Below are 20,726 nucleotides of genomic sequence, written 5' to 3' on the forward strand. Positions count from 1 at the left end.
AGATAGATAGATAGATAGATAGATAGGTGAATTTATCTCGTTACGTCATGTCTCTTATCCGTGGTCACGTGTATAAGGAGCACGTATCATATCATACATTACATTTGATGTTAACGGACATGTAGACTTACGTCAAGCCACACACTATATATAGAGATTTTTTTCAATACAATTCCATTTGTCTTCCGTTCCCAAAATAATTATGCATACGCGTTCTAATCGCACCGCAGGCTGTTTTGTTACACCAGTCATCCCCTAGCCCCCCAACTATTCCATTTTCACATCCATGAATTGACGCTGGATTATTAATGTTGCTCAGCTGTTGATTTTATGACCCACCAAAGTAACCACGTTACAGCTTGTCGGATTTCGCTGAACACGACGCGTAGAAGAGTTACGTCAGTCATTTGATAAAATGTGACGTCAGAGTCACTTCCTGGTCACCAGCCAAGCCAACTTTCTCTCGCGAGATTGCTCGTTGTCTGGCAACCAACATCAACTGCAACCACCAACAACAGCCTTCCAAATACACTACGTTATTTTCGCTATTTGAACCATAAATTGCGGTAAGTTTTGGGGAGTTTTAAAGAGTTTGATCACAAAATGGTACTTGTTTATAATTACCGTAAGAGACACATTTTAAAACAAACAAACAATACTACAATTTAAAATATTATTTTAATGTGTCAAATTGAATACGGACATTCAAAATATCGGAACATTTTAGTTAAACTGTAATCTATTTTTACTTTAAGAAATGTACTGAAAAGCCAGTTCTGTTGTAAATGTTGATTTGTTATTTACAGGAGTTGAAAGACATGGCTGAATCATTGGAGGAGTTCCAGATGGTCCTCAATGAGCTCACTGAGGACCAAGAGGAGCCAAACATGGCCAAGATCCGTGAAGAATATGAGAAACTCCTCAATGCGCTGACTAAGTCCTACAACAATGAGAAAAGGCTCATGAGCAAATGCAAGGAACTTAGTGCAGAGATGGCATCAGCCTCAACCAAAGCTGAAGCTTCCCGCAAGATTTCTCAAGATGATGAGGCAGCAATGACTTCACTAAAGACGGTATAGATTACAAAGGAGTTCAATGGCTCAATATGCATTATATGCGTGTGTGTGTGTGTGTGCGTGCGTGTGTGTACGCTCAAATAAGAATTGTAGAACCAATTTAAGATTAATCAGCGAATTGTTCACCAACTTAATAAAATTGCTTCAAGTGGTAACACACAATTGAATTAAGTTAATCCAAAGTGAATATATTCATTTAAATTAATTATGAGGTAATTAATTAATTATTATGAGTTCATTAAACTTAGTATACTCACTTTGTATTAATTAAATTCAATTGTGTGTTACGACTTGAACTTTTTTAAGTTGGTCAACAATTCTCCGTTTAATTTTAAATTGGATCAACAATTCTCTTTCGTGTGTGTGCATGTGCGTGTGTGCGTGCGTGTGTATATATATATATATATATATATATATGTATACAGTGCTGCTCAAAAGTTTGTGAACCATGCAGGCATGGTCAGACTTTCTGTATAAAATATTTAAATAACCTTATTAAATGTTTAATCATACCCAAATCTACAATGCTGACAATGAAATTAATGGACTTGAACAAAAAGAATGATAATATTGTCATTCATTATTGAGCAAAAGTTGTTGATTTAATAAAAACTCAGATTTCTTGGGTGCAAAAGAATGTGAACCTCTCACTTAATCGGACATTGTACCTCCTTTTGCAATGATAACTTCATCCAAATACTTTCTTTAGTGACTTATCAGTCTTTCACATCTACTTTGGGGGAATTTTTGCCACTCTTCCTTGCAAAATGCAGCCAATTGAGAGAGGTTGGATGGGCGTCTAGCATAAACTGCCCGCTTCAGGTCCCGCCACAGTGTTTTGAAATAATTTAAGTCAGGATTTTAACCGGGCACATCCGGAACATGAATCTTGTAGTTCTTCAGACATTCCTTGGTTGTATTGCTGGAATGCTTTGGATTATTGTCATGTTGCATGATCCATCGTCTACCAGACTGTAACTTCACAAAGGACGGCTTGAGGTTATGTTCCAGGATTTCACAATATTCCTCTGAATTCACAATTCCCTATACGATGTGGAGTTGTCCAGGTCCTGAGGATGAAAAGCCAGCCCAGAATTTAACATTCTCACCCCCATGCTTCACTGTAGGGAGAAGGTTCTTTTGCTGGTATGCAGTGTTGACTTTTCACCAAACATGACTTCCAAGCCTTCCATGAAAGCCTTGTCGATTGACTTTTCTTCTGATTGTTGAAGCATGCACATGTGTCCCAGATGCAGCAAAAGAGGTCTGCAAATCTCTCGATGTGATGCACAGGTTGGCTTTCACTTGAATTATTATTTGTCTTGTGGGTCTTGCTGATATTTTAGAAGGTTGTCCACTTCTCGGCAGGATTGTAGTAATTTTCAGTGTTTTCTAGTTGCAGATGATCTGCCTCGCAGTGGAATGATGAAGCAATTTTTTTTTCAGATGACTTTATAGCTTTCCCCAGACAGATGTGCTGTCACTACCCACTTCCTGAGGTCCCCTGAGATTTCTCTTCCTCTTAGCATGACTGACCTGTATGGGTTCACCTGGGTAAGACTAAAGTGACGTGGTTTTGTCTCTGTTTCAGTCAGTGATGCACAATTTCTTTGCTAAACCTCTTATTTTATTGGTCCATTTCAGTGGTTAGTTTAGCTACCAATTTGTCCTACCGGATCCTACTTCATTGCTTGTTTTAAGCAATGCAGCTCAGGTTTCACTTACTTTTGCACCTACATGAATTAACCAAAAACTCTTCTTAATTAAGTTTTGACTACACAATTGATAAAAAAAAAAAAGAAAATGCATTCAATTGATAAACTACACCTGTTATATAAAGTCCAAATTGCTCAAGATGTTCACAAACTTTATATATATATATATATATATATCCCAAAAATAAAATGTTATTCATTAACACAGGAATTAGATAAAGCTTGGAAAATGGTTGATGCTGCCTACAATAAAGAGCAAGCCAATTTGGAGACTATCAAGAATTTACAAGAGGAGGTTGCCACCCTAACGCAGGCAGCAGAACAAGCAAGCTTGGCCTCTGCTAACCAAGACCAAAGGTGAGTCCAGCCTCCAATCTGTAATAATTGTAGATGCTATTTGTGTGTTTAGTATGTTTATTATGTAATAAGGTAAGTAGCTGAGTCTCAAAATGTGTTTTCAGTGATTTACTGAAAATGATTGAAGAATTGACAAATGAGCGTGATCGGCTGCTGACAACAGTTGAGAGTCTCAGAGAACAGCTGAACATTGCCACTGCAAGCAAACAGAAGGCAGAGACTCAAAGGGAGGATGCCTTGAACAATATTTCTCAGGTTTGTGGTGCAAAAATATAAACAGTGCAGCTTTATAACCGTATCCTGGCAAGATGGACAATATTGAATGGGCTGAAATAAACCCAGTTTGCTGTTGCTCTTTCTCTATTTGTAGCTTCAACATGAGATTCAGCTACAACAGAATGAGATTTCCCGTGAGCAGAGGATAAAAGAAAAACTAGAAAAAGAGTTGAATGAGATGACCGTTGATCTGGAAACAAAAGTTCGAGAGATCGAAACTCTAAAAAAGGATTTACAAGCCTCTAAAGATGAGCAACTGAGATTAGCGCAGCAACTGAAATCATTAAAGGTAATTATCATAGATTCCATGATAAAAACACATGATTATCATAAGTGTGGACCTTCGAGGTTGATATAGAGCAAGAACAGGTCCTCTCTTTGTATGTACTTGTCATGTTCTCCTCATGCACATGTGGGTTAGTTTTTATCTTTCGTTAATTTATAGATGTGGTAGTTCTCTTGCCAACATGCTGATGTTGTCGCTGGGTCGTACACGGTTGCCGCTCACTTATCTTCTGGGAAGGATTAAATGCTCCTAACAAATGCTGTGTGACAAATATAATAACATGGCAGCTACCTCAGAAGAACCACAAACTAACCAAGCTTATTAATAGACTCTCCCTAACTTTATTTTTATGTGACTTCATTAGTGAGATGTGAGAGGTGACAAATGTTCACAATCAGAGGTGGCAAATCCAGGTCCAAAAAGTAAAAACCCTGCCCCCGTTTGGCTTTAGCCCCAGGTGCTAGCTAGCTAGCTCCCTAGCTAGCTCCTATGGTGCTTGTTTACCTTTTAGTGAGCTAGCTAGCTATCATCAGGGGCTAAAGCCAAGCTGAGGCAGGGTTTTTACTTTCTGGACCTGGATTTGCCACCTTTGTTCACGAAATACTAGACTATATATTTATCCCATATATATTTATTCATATTTATCCCATTGACATCATTCAAACAGTACTTAAAAAATAGTAGGACATGACTTGTGTTAGTTTTGTGATGGTTGTGTTTCATGATGGCTGAAATAACAACCACAATTTCAGTGTCTTGATTTTATGACAGCATAAATGAATGCAGTTTTCTTTTCCAACAGAGTGGCTTTGATAAAATCACCAAGGATCTGGAGCTGTTGCAAAATAAAACCAACAAGCTGCAGCGTGACCGGGATCACCTCATAGCGCTCAAAGAAAACCATTTTTGGCAGAATCAGAAGAATTTAAACGAGATTAAGGTGCCTTTGTATACATAGAATACATTAATCTCACAAATATGCATATTATCTTCAAAGGAGTTGATGCCTATGAGTAAGCGAATTAGAATATATAGAATTCAGATGATCCAACTCAAACAGAATGAGCCTGATTCCTAACAAGGGGGTTTTAACTAAAATAGCAATAAATGTCTTACTAACTACACAAAATTATGTTTGAATGTTTTTTTTTGTCAATATTAGTCAATAATAGTTAACTCATTATGGCTGCCTATGCCTAATTGTCCTGTCAGATGAAAGAAGACACAGTAAATCAGATGCGCCATGAGATTACCAAAGAAAGAAAGCTGAAAGAAGCCGTTCAAAAGAAGTTCCGTTTCGTGGAGGAGCAGAAAGCTGATGTGGAAGTACAAAGAGGGATTCTAAAAACTCGGATTGCTGGTCTAGAAAAAGGTACGTCAGCTTCTCTTGTGTATCTTTACACACACAGGTTTTGAGATTGAGATATGTTGTGATGATGGTGTTCCCTGTGGCCCTTTGCATTGAGCTAAAATGAAAACAAACACACATGCTGCACAAGGCAAAATAAATATTAAATGTTATATTTAGTACATACGGTGAGCCGCAAAAAAAGAAAAAAAATGGTGGGCCGCAAATTGCCCATGGGCTGAGGTTTGGGCACCCCTGGTCTGTGTGATCAAATGAAAACTCTGCCTATCCAACTTGGCCTTCTGCAGAGTTTGAAGCTACAAAAAAGCAAATTGAAGTTGACAGAAAAGTAATTTCTGACCTGACCAGAGAACGAGACATCTTGACTAAGGTATTTTACTTTTTTTCCTTTTTTTTGTTTTAAAAAAAAAATCTTTTTTTTAATTACATCGTGCTTCTCAGCCTTTTAAACCACGTTTACGGTTGATCATGTCATTTTACATGTTTTGATGATCCCGATCACAAGAGTCTAGCCAAAGCTACAGAATCAGTGGAAATCGAGCAATGCCTTGTGATGGAGCTTGAAACCGACAAAAAAGTGCTCGAACAAGAGATTACTGCCAATTGCCAGGATGCACAGAAGCAGCGCAAGTTCATCCAGGAGCTGGAAAAAGACCGTGACCGCTACATCAATGAAAACAACAACCTTTTGCAAAAGGTAGGATATATTATGTATGACAACAGTTCAAGGTAAGAGGCTTCATCTTAGAACAGGATAAGTGGTGGAAAATGAATGATTTCACTTTTGAAAAGAGGCAGCTTACCAAAAATGGATGTACTCGGTTGTACATTTTTACATTCAGTGAAATTAACAAAAATATTAGCTCTAATTTCTAATTTATTTTATTGCATGTTTATTATGCTAAAATGTTTCAGATTATCACACCATTTCAGAGGTGGCAAATCCAAGTCCAGAAAGTAAAAACCCTGTCACAGTTTGGCTTTATAGCCCCAGGTGCTAGCTAGTGAACACCCTAGCTAGCTCCCTAGCAAGTAAATGTGCACTTGAGGAGCTAGCTTGCTAGCACAAGAGGCTAAAGCCAAACTGGCAGGGTTTTTACTTTATGGACCTGGATTTTCCACCTTTACCCCATTTTTACTATCTGGAATACAGTTTCCAAATGATGATTTTCTTTACTCGGGAGAAAACGGGGTGGGGGTGGAGAATTACTTGAATAAGCAATACAGTTACAGTAGAACCTCAGAGTTTGAACGTCTCGGAACTCGTACAATTCGGACTTCAACCAAAAAATCTGAGTAAAAGATGCCTCGGAGCAAAGCAAACTAAGCCGAACATACCTTGAAAACGGGTAAACGAGTGAAGCCGAGCGAAGCCGAGCAATGCCGAATGCTTACGTTGCGGTAGTTGAGACAATGCACTGCTCATTTCCAGTCAGATCATGAATGCTCCCGGAGGTGCTCCATACTCGCGAGTGCATTTTGATTTTTCCACAACAATTTTCTTCGCCATGGACCCAAAGAAAGACAACAGTGCCAATATAGTGCTACAAACCACAGTGGAATTAGGAAGGAGACTATCGCGCCGTTGTAACTACCGTGACTACTTCTGTATATATTGGCACGAGGACCCCCCTTAGCTGTTCAACAACGTGCCTGACGTTAAACAACACATGGAAGGACCGCTTAGTAGTCTAATAATATGCCCAATGTAAAATACACAAACTCAGCACTGAACTAAAGCTAGCATTAACATAGCATTTATCATCCACTGATGCCATCACACCACAACAAAAAAACTACAGTGTTTTTTATTGTTTAAATACTGTACAGGGTGTAAAAAAACATAAATAGAAATTAAAATAGGAATTTTCTCTTTTTGGAGCTTGGGAACGGATTGAGTGCATTTACATTATTTCCTATGGGGAAATTTTTTTCGGAAGTTGAACAATTCGGACTTTGAACACTTCGCAGGAACAAATTATGTTCAAACTCCGAGGTACCACTGTACTAGTAACCTGTGGGAAAAAAATATTGCTAGTAATGTAATTTTTGTATCCTGAATACGTAACGCCGGTACATGTATTCCCTAACTCCCAAGCCTGCATACAATGAAAAAGTATTTGCACTCTTCTCAAATTATTTTTCCCCCAAGTTAATGTTTACCTGTATTTACCGGACTATAAATTGCTCTGGAGTATAAGTCACACTAGGCCTGCATAAAAAAAAAAAAGCATATTTAGGTAGAAAACACCATACATAAGTCGTACTGGAGTATAAAGTCACATTTTTTACAGGTAATTTATTTTACAAACTACTTGACCAAAAACAGGCGAGTTATAACCTTTAATAAAAGAACAGAGAACAGGCTGAATAGGTGTAAGATATGCTAACACAATGAAGGCTCACTACTTGCAGCTTGTAGTCTGTAGAATATGATTTTCTTTTGGGGGGCATTTAAGTTTAGTCGTTCTCAGTTATCTTTGTAAGATAACATTTACTATTTAAATATAAGGAGTAGGAGATATCGGTGCGTAAATCAAGAGTGCCCTCTTGTGGCTGTCTGTGAAATTATTTCCCAGCATATTTGTGGGAATGTTATTGTGATTTTTATTCTCCTCACTTTTTTTCAGAGAAACAACACCCACATAATACTTCCGATTTACACCGTTCAAATTTCAACTTCAAGATAGACTGATATGTTTTTTTCAGGGCCGATATGATGCCGATTATTAGTAGCCAAGGATGCGGCTGTTAACCGATATTTGGAGCCGATATTCATTTTCATTAAATATTAAAGTAAAAAAAAAAAAATCTTTGTTTTAAAAATCTAACAAAATTTTCTGGGACCAGTAGCATGCTTTCAAAAGTTTTTATAGCTCTCTATTGTTTTCTGCAGTAAATAAAGTTTTCCAAAATGTCAAAATATCTAAAGTACTGTATTAAATTTTACATATTGTAGTTTTAATTTCAAACAAAAACAGGTGCAGAGCCAGCAGGCTCTCTGAAAATTGAAATAATGAGTTCCCTGAAGTTAACACTTTTTAAATTGATCTATTATTAGGCATACGATTCTTCAAAATGGCCGATGCCGATATTTGTCAAAATGCTGAATATCGGCAACGATAATTGGCCCAGCCGATAATCGGTCTATCCCTAGAAAATAAACCCAGCAAGCACATAGAAGTCACATTTAGTTAGAGTTAACACATTCCGAGTGCCCATCGACATAAAGCTTTGGGACAGCACACAAGAAAAACTGTTTTAATATTGTAAGATGTTGAAATAATTGAACCTTGAAATAATTCGGACTTATTTTTTTTTGCTTGAAAAGATTCAAGAAAAAATTAATGAACTTGAAACAAGCGAGATGGCAGTCCATACCTGGAAAAAGAGAGTCACAGAGGAAGAGTTGAAGCTCGAAAGGAAAGAGGAGCTGTTGGATTCTGTGATAACTGAAAGGAACCACTACAGCAAAAACCTTGTTGATGCTCAGGTATGGAAGAAGTTTACATTGTTCCATTTGCTTGAATGTCAATGACTTTCTTGATTTACTTGTTATTTCTTCCGTTATTTAATGTATGTGGTTGTTCTACCCCAACCAGGACGGCATTGCAAAGTTGAAAATAAAGATGAGGGCAATGAACACCCAGAATACTCAGTTGAAGGGTGAGATCGAGGCAAAGGAGTTAGCCATTCACAAAGAACAGCAGCACCAGAAGCGCTTAGGGCGAGATAATGATAATCTCAAGGTACCATCACACTGCTCATATTCAATGTTGGAAGTCAAATGTTTTTTGTTCATGCTAAACTGCTGCTGTGTGGAATTCCAGGGACAGCTGAAGTTGGTCATTCAGCAACTGGATGAGGAAATACGACGTATTGAGCAGCAGAAAACAGAACAAGAAAGACTGAAGAAAATTATTACTGACAACGAAATTGAAAACATGCAACTGAAAAAACAACTGGATCAAGTAAGGAATAGATAACAATATGTGTGTATCATGAATTCTAGCTCCACATCACCAAAACACAGGAGCAAAAAATACAGGGCAAATTATCTGGTGTTTGCCACGTTTTAGTAAAGAGTACTGAATTGTAATAGCACAATAAATCGAAAACAAGTTAAAATGCACAGACAGCTCAAATTTGACTGAAGTTTGTTGGTGAAATTTCAAGGTGATCAGGGAACGGGACAATTTGGGTAAGCAGCTTCTGCGACGCAATGAAGAACGAGCTCTGTTGTATGAGAAGGTCAAGATCCAGCAATCAATTATATGCAAGAGGGACTTTCACCACAACCAGCGGATGGAAGACATCCGCCTCCTCAAGTTGGAAATCAAGAGGATACTGCGGGAAAAGATTATCTTGGACAAGTCTATACCCAACACAGATGAGCTTAAGTAAGAAAATAAACAATAGTTTTGAGTCTCTCTCTCTCTTTCTTTCGCCATGTCTATCTATCTATCTATCTATCTATCTATCTATCTATCTATCTATCTATCTATCTATCTATCTATCTATCTATCTATCTATCTATCTATCTATCTATCTATCTATCTATCTATATATATATATATAGATAGATATAGATATATTAGAGGTGTCAGTCAAATTTTTTTTAATCGTAGTTAATCGCATGACCACTAATTAACTCACGATTAATTGCAAATTAATCTCACATTTTATGTCTCAATTTATATTTAAATTTACAACTAAATGTACAAATATATGCATTATTATTTAATTTATTACTGCTAAATTGTGTTGTAGTGACTCCTTTGAACTACATTGAATGTTTGGATGCGTATTGTTAAGTGCTGCTTTACTGCAACGAACCAGAAGACATAAAGCCTCCCACTAGTCGCCATTATCGCAAGAAAATTAGACCAGGAAATAAGTCCAAAATGAACAGGGGTTGTTTGCACACAAACACGTCACGGCGATGACAGTCCAATAATTACATCCTCTAATAAAAAGGAAACAAAAAATAATAATTTTCATCTGTTTTGTGGGTCAATTTGACTCAAATTTTAGGTTAATCCGCGCGTTGTCTTAAATGTTGCTTTTACATCGCAAACACGTCGCAGATATGTCGCAAAATGACAGAGACGACAACCTCAAGATTTTGCCCGTTCAACATTCGCAGCGTTCGGCAATGTTCTCAGTGGGAGAGGGTCTTTATCGATGTACTTACGAGCTATTTTTTGGAGTTGCTGAATAAAATACGCCTCACATGGAGTCACTCCAAGTGACAAGACGGCATCCTTTTGGCTCTTGGCTCTCACTGGGGGTTGAGAATGGACACCTCTTGGAGAGCTGTAGTAGCCTAGCTCTGTGCTAATTGCTAACACCGGCGCTACCAAGTGCGTTCTGTCAAAGCACAGAAGCGGTGGAAGTGCTACACAGTCCAAATGACTCCTCCAATCGAACTTTCTGAGCCTTTAACATTGTGTATTTTAGCTCCAGTGCATTTCTATTGGGTAATTTTGACGTGGATGTTTCTGCTGCGTCGCGACTGGAATTCCCTTAGTAGAGGCTTTCCAAATAAGGGGCGGTCGTTAATTAAGCTTTAAAAAATGTGTGCCGTTAAAGGCACTTTAAGTTAAAGCTTATATATAGCAGTTCAAATTATTATTATTTTCTAACAGTTGTGCAACTGCTTGTTACTAGAGAGCATTCATAAGGTAAATTCATTTTAGAAGAGAAAGAAAACATAATCTGGTGGGCAGGTCATTCAGTTTTTTTTATTATTTTTAGCATTAAACAAGTCATTTTAACTCCACATTTGCATGACTACTAATACCAATTCCCATTCTCATTGTATGACTAATAAAGGTGATCTTATCTTTGGTGTGTTGTAGACGAGAGCTGTTTGCCCTGCAAAGGGAACTGGCTCGAGAAAGGACGAGGAACGGTGTCCTTGAGGCACAGCTAAACCCCATAAATATTCACAGATGGAGGCGACTGGAGGTAAGTAAATCTTTATTGCTAATAACCGTATGCTGAAAACATTATATTCATAATGCCAGGTTGTTGATGTTTGGTTACAAAACCAAAATGACTTCAATCAGCTTTCATCTTCAGCATGTTGTGTCGTCACTTGTTTCGAACAACGATGGTTGGAGTTTGGAAGGCCAAGTCTGGCAGCAATGAAGCAAATTATCTTACTATAAGATGTGCTTTCACTGGTCATTTTGCTACCTACATCCAGAGGTGGCAAATCCAGGTCCAGAAAGTAAAAACCCTGCCACAGTTTGGCTTTAGCCCCTGATGCTAGCTAGCAGGTAAACATGGGAGCTAGGTAGGGAGCTAGCTGTCGACTCGTTACACTGATTCGAATTCCGTGCCGTTGTCAATCGCGTCATTGATTTCATAATTCCCGCAAATCTGTGTCAACCATAAATGCTTGAATACAATTCCAGGACATGCTACGAGGCCCACGTCACCCTCTCTTGCATATTCTGATGAATTTAATCAGCTAAGAGACCAAGAATTGGTCGAAACAAACCAAATGACTTATCCACTCTCTTTAAAGGGAGAAGAGCGGTTACGCGCTTCCGGCCTTAATGGGTTAAAAACATCGTACTGTAAACGAAATAATTTGTCAAAAAGAAGTTAGATTTTTTATTGATATTTTTTACCATTTAATGCACAAACATGATTTATAAACCATGCAAAACTTTATTGTTGATGAAAATAGACCTCGAGTCTGATATACAGTGTTCCCTCGTTTTTTCCCTGGGGTTAGGTTCCAAAAAATACTCGCAATAAATGAAATCCGCGAAATAGTTATACTGTAGTTTTATGTTTTACATTTATTATAAATGTTTTAAGGCTCTAAAACCCCTCACCACACAGTTTATACACTTTTCTCATTGAGGCATTTACATTTTCTCACATTTCTCTTTTGTTTAAACATTCTCAATGTTCAGACCTTCATACATTTTATAAATAGGTACATTACTGTAAAAAAAAATGCATGCAAAATTGCACCAAAAAAGATCAGCGAAACAGAGAGGCCGTGAAAGTGAACTGCGTTATAGCGAGGGAACACTTATAATTTTTTTAAAATATGTCCTCCTTTTTGACCTTATGGAAGTGGCCACCCTATATGTTGGACATGTTGGATCAAAAGCTATTTCACATAAAAATTTCTCTCATCTTTTTGATGAAAAACAACTTGAAACACAATTAAAGTATATCAACAAGTGGCTACTATGGCTCCATGCTACGAGCTAGTAAGTTAGCCAGCATTAGTTAGCGGTCGGATTAACATTATTGTTAGAACGTGATAGCCGTTGAATTAATGTTACGTTATAATTATAATTTTCTTGTTCTTTTTTTTTTTTTACTTTTCACCGTGAATTCCCCGCCTGTCTGTCCCATGTGTTTGTGCATGTTGCACTCGCTAGCTGCAGATTTGAAAGTGAGTGTGTCACTGTGTGTCACAGTGATAGATTAGCAGAGACAAGATTTTACTAAATCAAATAATTGTCGTCTCGTTTTTGTTCATGAACCAAAAAGTTCCACATAGATTTTGGTATAGTTTTTATTAAGTAAAGTCCATTTTCGTCTCATCTTTATTAGTTGCCGAAAATGCAAACTTATTTAGTTTCAGTTATTGTTAATCAGTGTTGGGAATAACGGCGTTTAAACTAACGGCGTTAGGTAACTCCGTTTTTTTCGCCCATAAACAGACTAATCTGTCTAATTATTATCCCCATATTTGAAACGACGTTATCGTTATTGCACGTGAAATGCGCAGCGTTACAATTCATTTATTAGTTTCAAGGCGTGAAGTAAGCTACGAGACGTTGTGCAGTCGTGTTGCTCTTTTGCGGAAGTCATACTCTGAAAATGTCATTTGCGCAAAGTTAGAGGCACTGTTGTTGTTGGGCCTCGTCACAATAAAAGTGTCTTGACAGCTGAAATATGTAGTGACTTTTATTTTGGAGGTGCCGCGGGAAGCGTGTCACGGCGTGACGGACGTGTCTTCCTTCCTTAAGGCTTAGCATTTTAGTAAAGAGTCCACGTCCCTTGCCTGGAAGTCATTTGACAACTTTGTCAAGAGTGACATTAATCAAAATAACAGTAGAGATTTGCAGAAAAACGGCCACCATGAGGAGCGATTTGTTGACAATTATGTTCCACCAATAACCATTAACATCGCGACTCATTAACCATTAACAACGCGACTCCACATGCACCATAACAGCGATAAAAACATATATCGGTAAGTCATAGCGATTAGCGGCATGCTCGCCAACAATTGTATTTTTCTTATTTCATGAGTGACACGTGAAAAGTTTAAAAGACATTTAAAATAAATATCCAGTTTCACGGCATGCCAGTCATTGAATCGGTGGAGGCTGGTGTCTGTGGATCTCACTCGGCTTCGTCTGTCCTTCCTTCCTTTCCTCATTCTCTCCTTCGGTCTCTTGAGGTCTCCCTGATTTTTTATTTTTTTTTGGATTTGTTGGAATTTAGATGTTTCTTGGGTTGGGGAAGAATTCTGGTGGGTGGCCCGGTGGGTGGTGTCTGGTCGGTGCTGGATTTTACCTTCCTTGGTTTTCTTTGGTCCCCTCGGGTCTCCTGACGGCGGTGTTCGGTTTAGGTGAACGGTATGGGATTTTTTCTAATAGGTTTTTGGTGAGCTAACAAATACACGCACGCACGCACGCACACACGCACGCACGCACATACACATTCTCACCCACATACAAAAAAATATATATATATATATATATAAATAAAAATAAAGAGCAATGATGATGACATTTCCGAATGAACAATACTGAGCTCTTAATAAAAAAATAAAAAAATAAAAAAAAAATATATATATCCAGTTTCGGCAAATCACACTCACGTAGGGGATGGAGTTGAGGTCTGTCCTGAGCAACGAACGAATTTAAGTGAAAAACGGTATGCAGTTATATAACATTTGTACGTGAATGATGCAAGCCTAGAGTTGAACAGTTTTCTGACGTAAATCAATCATTAAACATGTCCTTAAATGCGTTGAATTATAAACTGAAATATATCACCATACTCTATTAATAAGAAGTGTACAAAAGTATGTTTTTCAGAGAGATCGTGTGGAAGCTGATGATTTGAGGAAATTAAGTTATGGCAATGATTTTGGCCATGATAGCATTACGCACTGTATATTTCATAGCATTGGCGATTTCTTTTATATATTATTTATTATTTTAGCCTGCAACAATCATAAAAATGCCCGTGAAATCCTGGAGGGGCTGGCTCGGACTGTCTACAAATTACCTATAGATGATGACATGTGCCACAAATCACCATATATTTAGTATATATATATATTTTTTTATCATTATGATTGCTGTAGTAATTGTCAGCACTCCAAATTTAAATAATAATAATAACAATAATAATAATAATAATAATTATTATTATTATATGTCATTATGGAGTGAGGCATTTTTGTGACATAAATATTCACAAATATAAATGAAAACACCCTAAATAGCCTGGATATAATTAGAATTCCTTGTATAATAATAATAATAATAGGAAAAAAAAGAAAAATCCAAATTATTTGATATAAAACTTTTAGTAGTGAAAGTAGTGAAAGTAATGAAAATAGTTACCTTGCCTGGTAACCAGTTACTTTTATTATGTAATACTTCAATTACTAACTCAATTACCTTTTTAAGCAAGTAATGAGTAACTCTACAGTAATTACTTTTTTAAAGTAACGTTCCCAACACTGTTGTTTATTGAATGACGAAATTATTTTTGTTTAGTTAGTTTCCGTTGACGAAATTAACACTAATTGCAAGTCAACTTGATCCCAAAACTTTCACAAAGCATTAATACATTTGAAATGATTGTCAATGCTAGGGCAGTGACCCCTGCAAGTATGAACTGCTCCAGAAGGTTCACACGTTACAGAGAAGACTCATCAACAAGACTGAAGACTTTGAAGAACAAGAATTCTTATTACAGGTGACGACTTGTTTTGTTTCCTTGAAGTGGTTGAGTTGGTTGCTCTTGTTTTCGTTTCTCCTCATGTCTGCTAACAAAATCAATGTGTTATTGTCATATGTTAGGGTTTCTTTAAAATGTACACATTGGCCTTCAACATTACAAATGTTATTAGTATTATTAAGCTCACTCCACAATTACATCCAATAAGGTAATCAGTTGGGTACAGATAAAATGACTTATTCAGAGGTCCTACTGAACTAATGAACTGATCCCCTTGATAATACTCATTCAGAGATGCAATGATCATGGTTCAATCAAGCTGTGTGTTTTTTAATTTTTTTTATTCTTGCTTTGTGTATGAGCATTTTCGCCAAATGTTTTCAGATTAAAATGTTTTTCTTCTCCTTTGTCAAAATAGGAAAAGGAGAAGCTGTATGTAGAGCTGCAGCAAATTTCGTCTCGGCAGCCAGGTGCAGAGGCACTTGAGCAGCTTCAACATTGCCAATGGACACTGAGGGAAAGGACCAAAAAGTTAATGGTAGCAATGTGTTTTTCTTGACTTAATACTCGACTGCCATCAATGACGCGTGTATCATATTCCACAATTCCTGGTTTCAGTAAAATCACAAAATACTTTTGTAAAATGTATTTAAATTTACTGTATGTATAGTCTTAGTTTTAATGATGTGTGCTGTTGACCTCTTGGCCAGGTCACCCTTGTAAAAGAGATCTTGATCTCAATGGGTTTTTATCTGGTTAAATAATGGTATTATATATAAAAACATAATAATATGAATAATATGAATAATAATAATACATTTTATTTGTATAGCGATTTTCAGAAGAATCAAAAAACACTTTACAAAAATAAAACTTATGAAAACATGGCAGCAGATTTTCCAAATCAGTGTTTTGATTCCACAGGCACTAACTGCAGAAGTGAGAGTGCTAGACTTAAAGATGAATGAGTACAAACATGAGAATCAAAAACTGATCAATGAGCTGGCAGACCTCAAGAAGAAGTACTTCAGCCAGAAAAAGCTACAAAGGTAAGCTCCATTTATTGGCTGGTGTAAGTTACACTCGTGTACTTGTGCTTTTCTAGGTAGTTAATTTAGTCATAATTGCCTGACAGATTGACACAAGTTGGTTTCTCATTAATACTCAAGGTCTCAGGTCATCAAAATCCAATTCCTCGAACACACACACACACTTTTTTTTATGTGTAACCAGTGGCGATTGCTCTAAGGCTACGTTCACACTGCAGGGCGTGATGCCCAATTCAGATTTTTTGTTTAATTCGATCTTTTATGTACCGTTCACATTACACAAACAAATGCAACATCAAAGTGAATGCAACGCGCCTGTGATGCGACTCGCGTGCACAGAGAGCACACGTCGAGTGACGTACACCCAAAACAACGTCATGTTGCAGTGTTCACGGAAGTAACCCGACTCGCAACGTTTTACCGCCAGCCAAGCTGCCGAGGCAAGCGACTTTTATCAGTGTCATATGCAAATTTAGCTGTGCCAACTCACACTACAGTTTGGTGGACCTGTGGACTCGTTTCACGGACGCGTTAGGAGTTCAATTCATGTGTCTTGTCTGCGACATTATGCAAATTCAGCTGTGCGAACACCCGCGCTCTTGGTTGGTGGACTGTTTCGACGCTTGCTCCTGGTTGGCTGCTGTCCTCGGCTTCCTTGTGCGTCAGTTTTGAACGTGCTGTTTACAAACAGCAACAGAAATCCGTCTGACTTATTTTTTTAATCTCATGTCGCCAGAGTAGCGAGGTTGGAAGAGGTAATATAAATATTTGGAGGAAATGAGGGAACACTCCTCAACCTCCTCATTTCATTGAGAAGTCTACCGAAGATGTCGTCGTGTCATTGCCGTACGTGATGAACCGTCTGCAGGGCTGAATGTCTACTATCGCCACACATGTCAACTTTATGCTTCGTGTTTCAAGCGTGATTAAATTAAAAACAAATATATGAAAATATCTTTACAGAACCTGCATAAAAAGATTTGACGATGATGTAATTCAAATGATCTTTTTTCTTCATGGGCACCGGTTACATGCAATGTCACATATTTTCTCTGTCTCATCTCAGTGACAAGTCCAAAACCAAGGGGGAACAGGTGGTGCTGCCTCAGCTCATCAACAAGCCACATTATGCAGGTGGAGGCTTCAAGTTCGATGAACTTTTCAGATGACGAATGAACAGTTTTCAAAAATACAGTATGAAAATTGAATGTAGGTGAATATCACTAATCAAATTTGCCTCAGGAAGTGAACATTCAGTAGCACTCTATCTTCAGGTGCATCAAACACAATGCATCCAAAACCCTTGAATATATGGAAATTCAGGGACAAATTATGGTTGACATATATGCCATAGACAAAGTGGAAGAGAAACCTCAAACGCATTATTTTAAGAATATATTTTTAAAAATATATATTTAATGATACTATATTTTTTACAAGTCTTAGAATGAATCATTTCACATTTGTGATGTGTGTGTGTGTGTGTGTGTTTTAAAGCATACATCTGTGCAAAATTCTAAGGATGTGTGTAGGTGAGGAGATTTGCATAATGTGATTAAAAGTACACACATTCTGAGCTGAGAACATTCATTATTGTACTTCATCAAGTTAAGTATTTTCAGATTTAATGTAGGCCTTTTTTTTGTGGGTATAATTAGTTTCAGCAGCAAATGCAGTAATTATAAACATCCTCATGTATGAAGAAAACAAGGAGCAACCAATCTTTACAACAGCCCATCAACTACAACCCCTGGCAAATGTTGATAATATCGCCGCTCCTGGAGGATTATCATTCAAATTTGTCATTTTGGAGAAAATAAATCAACAGATCACAAGATGTTCCACAGAACAATTTTATTTAAAATGCCCTTCTGGCTTTAAATAAGTACTTTAAAAGAGCAAGAAAGCAAAATGCTGTCCGATTTTCTTTTTTTTTTTTTTACAGCAATAGAGGGATAAAATATATTGAATCACTCAATTCTGCAGAAAAATTACAAGAATTAATAATAATAATAATAATATTAGTAATAGTAATAACAATAATATATTTTATTTGTTTTACAAAATAAAAAATAAAATACAAATAGTTTTAGTCAGTGACATTTTTTTAACAAGTAAAGAGATAAAATATATAGAACCACTTAATTCTGCAGAAAATTTTAAATGATAAAAAATAACTGAAAACAAAAAATATAATAATGATAATAATAATCATAGATTTTATTTGTAACACACTCAATGTTTATAAAATAAATAAAATAAAATAAAATGTATTTATAAAATAAATCTCAAAGTACACTGTACATGTACAGGCAACATTTATCAAATTAAATTTAATTATGAATTAAAAATTATGGAATCAGCTGGTAACTTTCAGTTCTAAATCAAATACCTACATCAGATTTCCTTTTCTAATTAGTCGGCCGTTAAATAAAATTGCTCACACCTTGGAGAGCTGTTGCACCAAATGGATTGACATGAATCGTGGCCCCACCAGATCTTTGTTGTAAACAAAGGAGGAATTTATAAAACCTTATTCAAGAAGATAAAACAATACGCAATATTGCAAAAGATGTTGGTTGTTCCCAGTCAGCAGTGTCTAAAATCTAGAAGACTAAGTACAAACAAAATGGGAAGATAGTAAATTGGAAAATGGCTTTTCAAAGAAACCAGTCAATTAATTGGGCTACCACAGGACTGGTAAACCAAATTAATAAACAAAATGGGACACTAGACAGGCAGGCATGGATTTGTTAGTCACAAAATGAAGCGCTCGAGCTACGTTGGTGGAAATAAGTTTAAACAGACACGGGTCACACCCGTAATTTTTTTTTTACATTTAATTAGTATCAAGGCACATTACATCTGAAAACATTGGCTTTCAAAAACCTAATCTGAATCTCTTTTCTTATCAGAGGGCTTTTAAAAAATATATGTATATATTTTGCTGATAAATGAGTGTGTGTGTGTGTGTTTTGTTATTAAGCATAATGATTCGTCAACAGAGGATTAAAACCCCAACCACAGTGAAACCCGAAAACCAGCAGATTTGAAATTAAGTATTCACTGCCTTTGACAAGAATACTTGTCAATTACATGTTTTTTTTTTCAACAGGGCTAGATTGGGGATAATCTGATTATGCTTCACTGTAAATGTCGATCTTGGAAACAACTTTACTGATGCACAACAGTCAGTAGATGGCATTATTGCCCCATTTTATAGGAAATAAACACAGTTTGAGAGTCCATGAGAGTAATGGCTGCATTTTAGGCAACCTACATTTTTCTATTGTTGATTATAAAAGAACCGGACAAGGCAGAAAGGCTGTCATATGGCAGATTTGGTTTATGTATAATAATTTAACATAATATCATGTGGGTATTGAAAAATTTGAAATGTTCTAAAATGGCTGGCAGTGAATGAGCTAGATAAATTAAACATATTCCTGCTGGTAAATGACTTACTGTCCTAACATGTCATTTGTTATTCTTAACATTTAAGTTTGCAACTCGTGAGAATCGTCTGCTTAGGTATGATAATTTTGGGGCGCTAAATAGGGAATCGCCAGGCTTCTCGTTCGGATGGGTTATGACCATAAATAAAAATTCATCATGTGTTTGTACATATTTGGCCAATAAATCTGATTAGTAACACCTTCTGGACATATTTTTTATTTCTTATAGCTGATTATCTGCCCTTAGGAAAGATCACTCAATGGAATTTAAAGTTAAAGGGATACTTGACTCATAGAGCCATTTTCAGCATCCATCCATTTTCTTAACCGCTTAGTCCTCACATGGGTCGTGGGGGGCGCTGGAGCCTATCCCAGCTGGCTTCGGGCAGTAGGCATGGTACACCCTGAACTGGTTGCCAGCCAATCCAGGGCACAGAGGGGCAAACAACTATCCACACTCACAATCACACCTAGGGACAATTTAGAGTGTTCAATTAACCTATTTTTGGAATGTGGGAGGAAACCGGAGCACCCGGAGAAAACCCACGCGAGCACGGGGAGAACATGCAAACTTCACCCAGGAAGGCCGAAGCCTGGACTCGATCTCACGTCCTCTGCACTGGGAGGCGGACGTGCTAACCAGTCACCCACCGTGCCATTTTCAGCAGTAAAAAGTTAATATTTTGTCCAGAATGAATTTGGTAACATCATTATTTTTCAGGTACAATTAATACCTTTAAAAACTAAATTTTTACACTTGCTGTCGATTGAAGATTACATCACCTGTGCTGAGGAATAAGGTAACGATCAATCATGGTTTCGTTTGCTGACCAAACCCAGAAAACAGGTGAGTAATGATTGGCCGTTACCGAGTTCCTCAGCACAGGTGATATCATCTTCAGTCGAAAGCAAGTGGAAACATTAGTTTTTAAAGGTATTAATTGTACATGAAAAATAATGACGTTATCCCTTTAAGGTATGCTATGAATGGAGAAATATGTATTTGAAAAAGCCTAAAAATGCTGCAAATTTCAAGTTGATTTTGAATTCAGCAATCACAGAGGCTTGGAGAGAAAGTACTTAACTTTATTTTCAGTATGTGACACCACGCTTCACTGATGCATCCGAGTCTATGAGAATAGAAAATGAACATGGGTGTGGTAAATAACACTAAGTAACTCAA

General features: G+C 37.0%; 1 protein-coding gene across 1 annotated transcript; it reads left to right on the top strand.

The window, feature by feature from the left end:
* Positions 1 to 489: 489 nt before the first annotated feature.
* Positions 490 to 18,755, top strand: cfap58 (cilia and flagella associated protein 58). Its single transcript, XM_086098888.1, has 18 exons — positions 490 to 566; positions 807 to 1,073; positions 3,000 to 3,148; positions 3,253 to 3,403; positions 3,519 to 3,713; positions 4,513 to 4,650; positions 4,923 to 5,082; positions 5,367 to 5,449; positions 5,585 to 5,776; positions 8,411 to 8,572; positions 8,682 to 8,828; positions 8,910 to 9,050; positions 9,256 to 9,479; positions 10,941 to 11,049; positions 14,953 to 15,057; positions 15,458 to 15,577; positions 15,964 to 16,088; positions 17,155 to 18,755. Exons 2-18 carry the CDS (start codon positions 819 to 821, stop codon positions 17,255 to 17,257), a joined length of 2,559 nt encoding a protein of 852 aa, XP_085955014.1. The 5' UTR covers positions 490 to 566; positions 807 to 818; the 3' UTR covers positions 17,258 to 18,755.
* The last annotated feature ends 1,971 nt before the right edge of the window (positions 18,756 to 20,726 follow it).

This window comes from Leptonotus elevatus, chromosome 16, assembly GCF_054856555.1.
Source record: "Leptonotus elevatus isolate MCC_2025b chromosome 16, RoL_Lele_1.0, whole genome shotgun sequence".
NCBI classification, from domain to species: Eukaryota; Metazoa; Chordata; class Actinopteri; order Syngnathiformes; family Syngnathidae; genus Leptonotus; species Leptonotus elevatus.

What these genes read in the sequence shown, in the direction of transcription:
- cfap58 (XM_086098888.1), top strand. Translation starts at nt 819, where the DNA reads ATGGCTGAATCATTGGAGGAGTTCCAGATGGTCCTCAATGAGCTCACT. An exon ending in CAATGACTTCACTAAAGACG is followed by an intron (nt 1,074 to 2,999) that starts GTATAGATTACA and finishes TCATTAACACAG; the next exon opens with GAATTAGATAAAGCTTGGAA. An exon ending in AGAATTTAAACGAGATTAAG is followed by an intron (nt 4,651 to 4,922) that starts GTGCCTTTGTAT and finishes TTGTCCTGTCAG; the next exon opens with ATGAAAGAAGACACAGTAAA.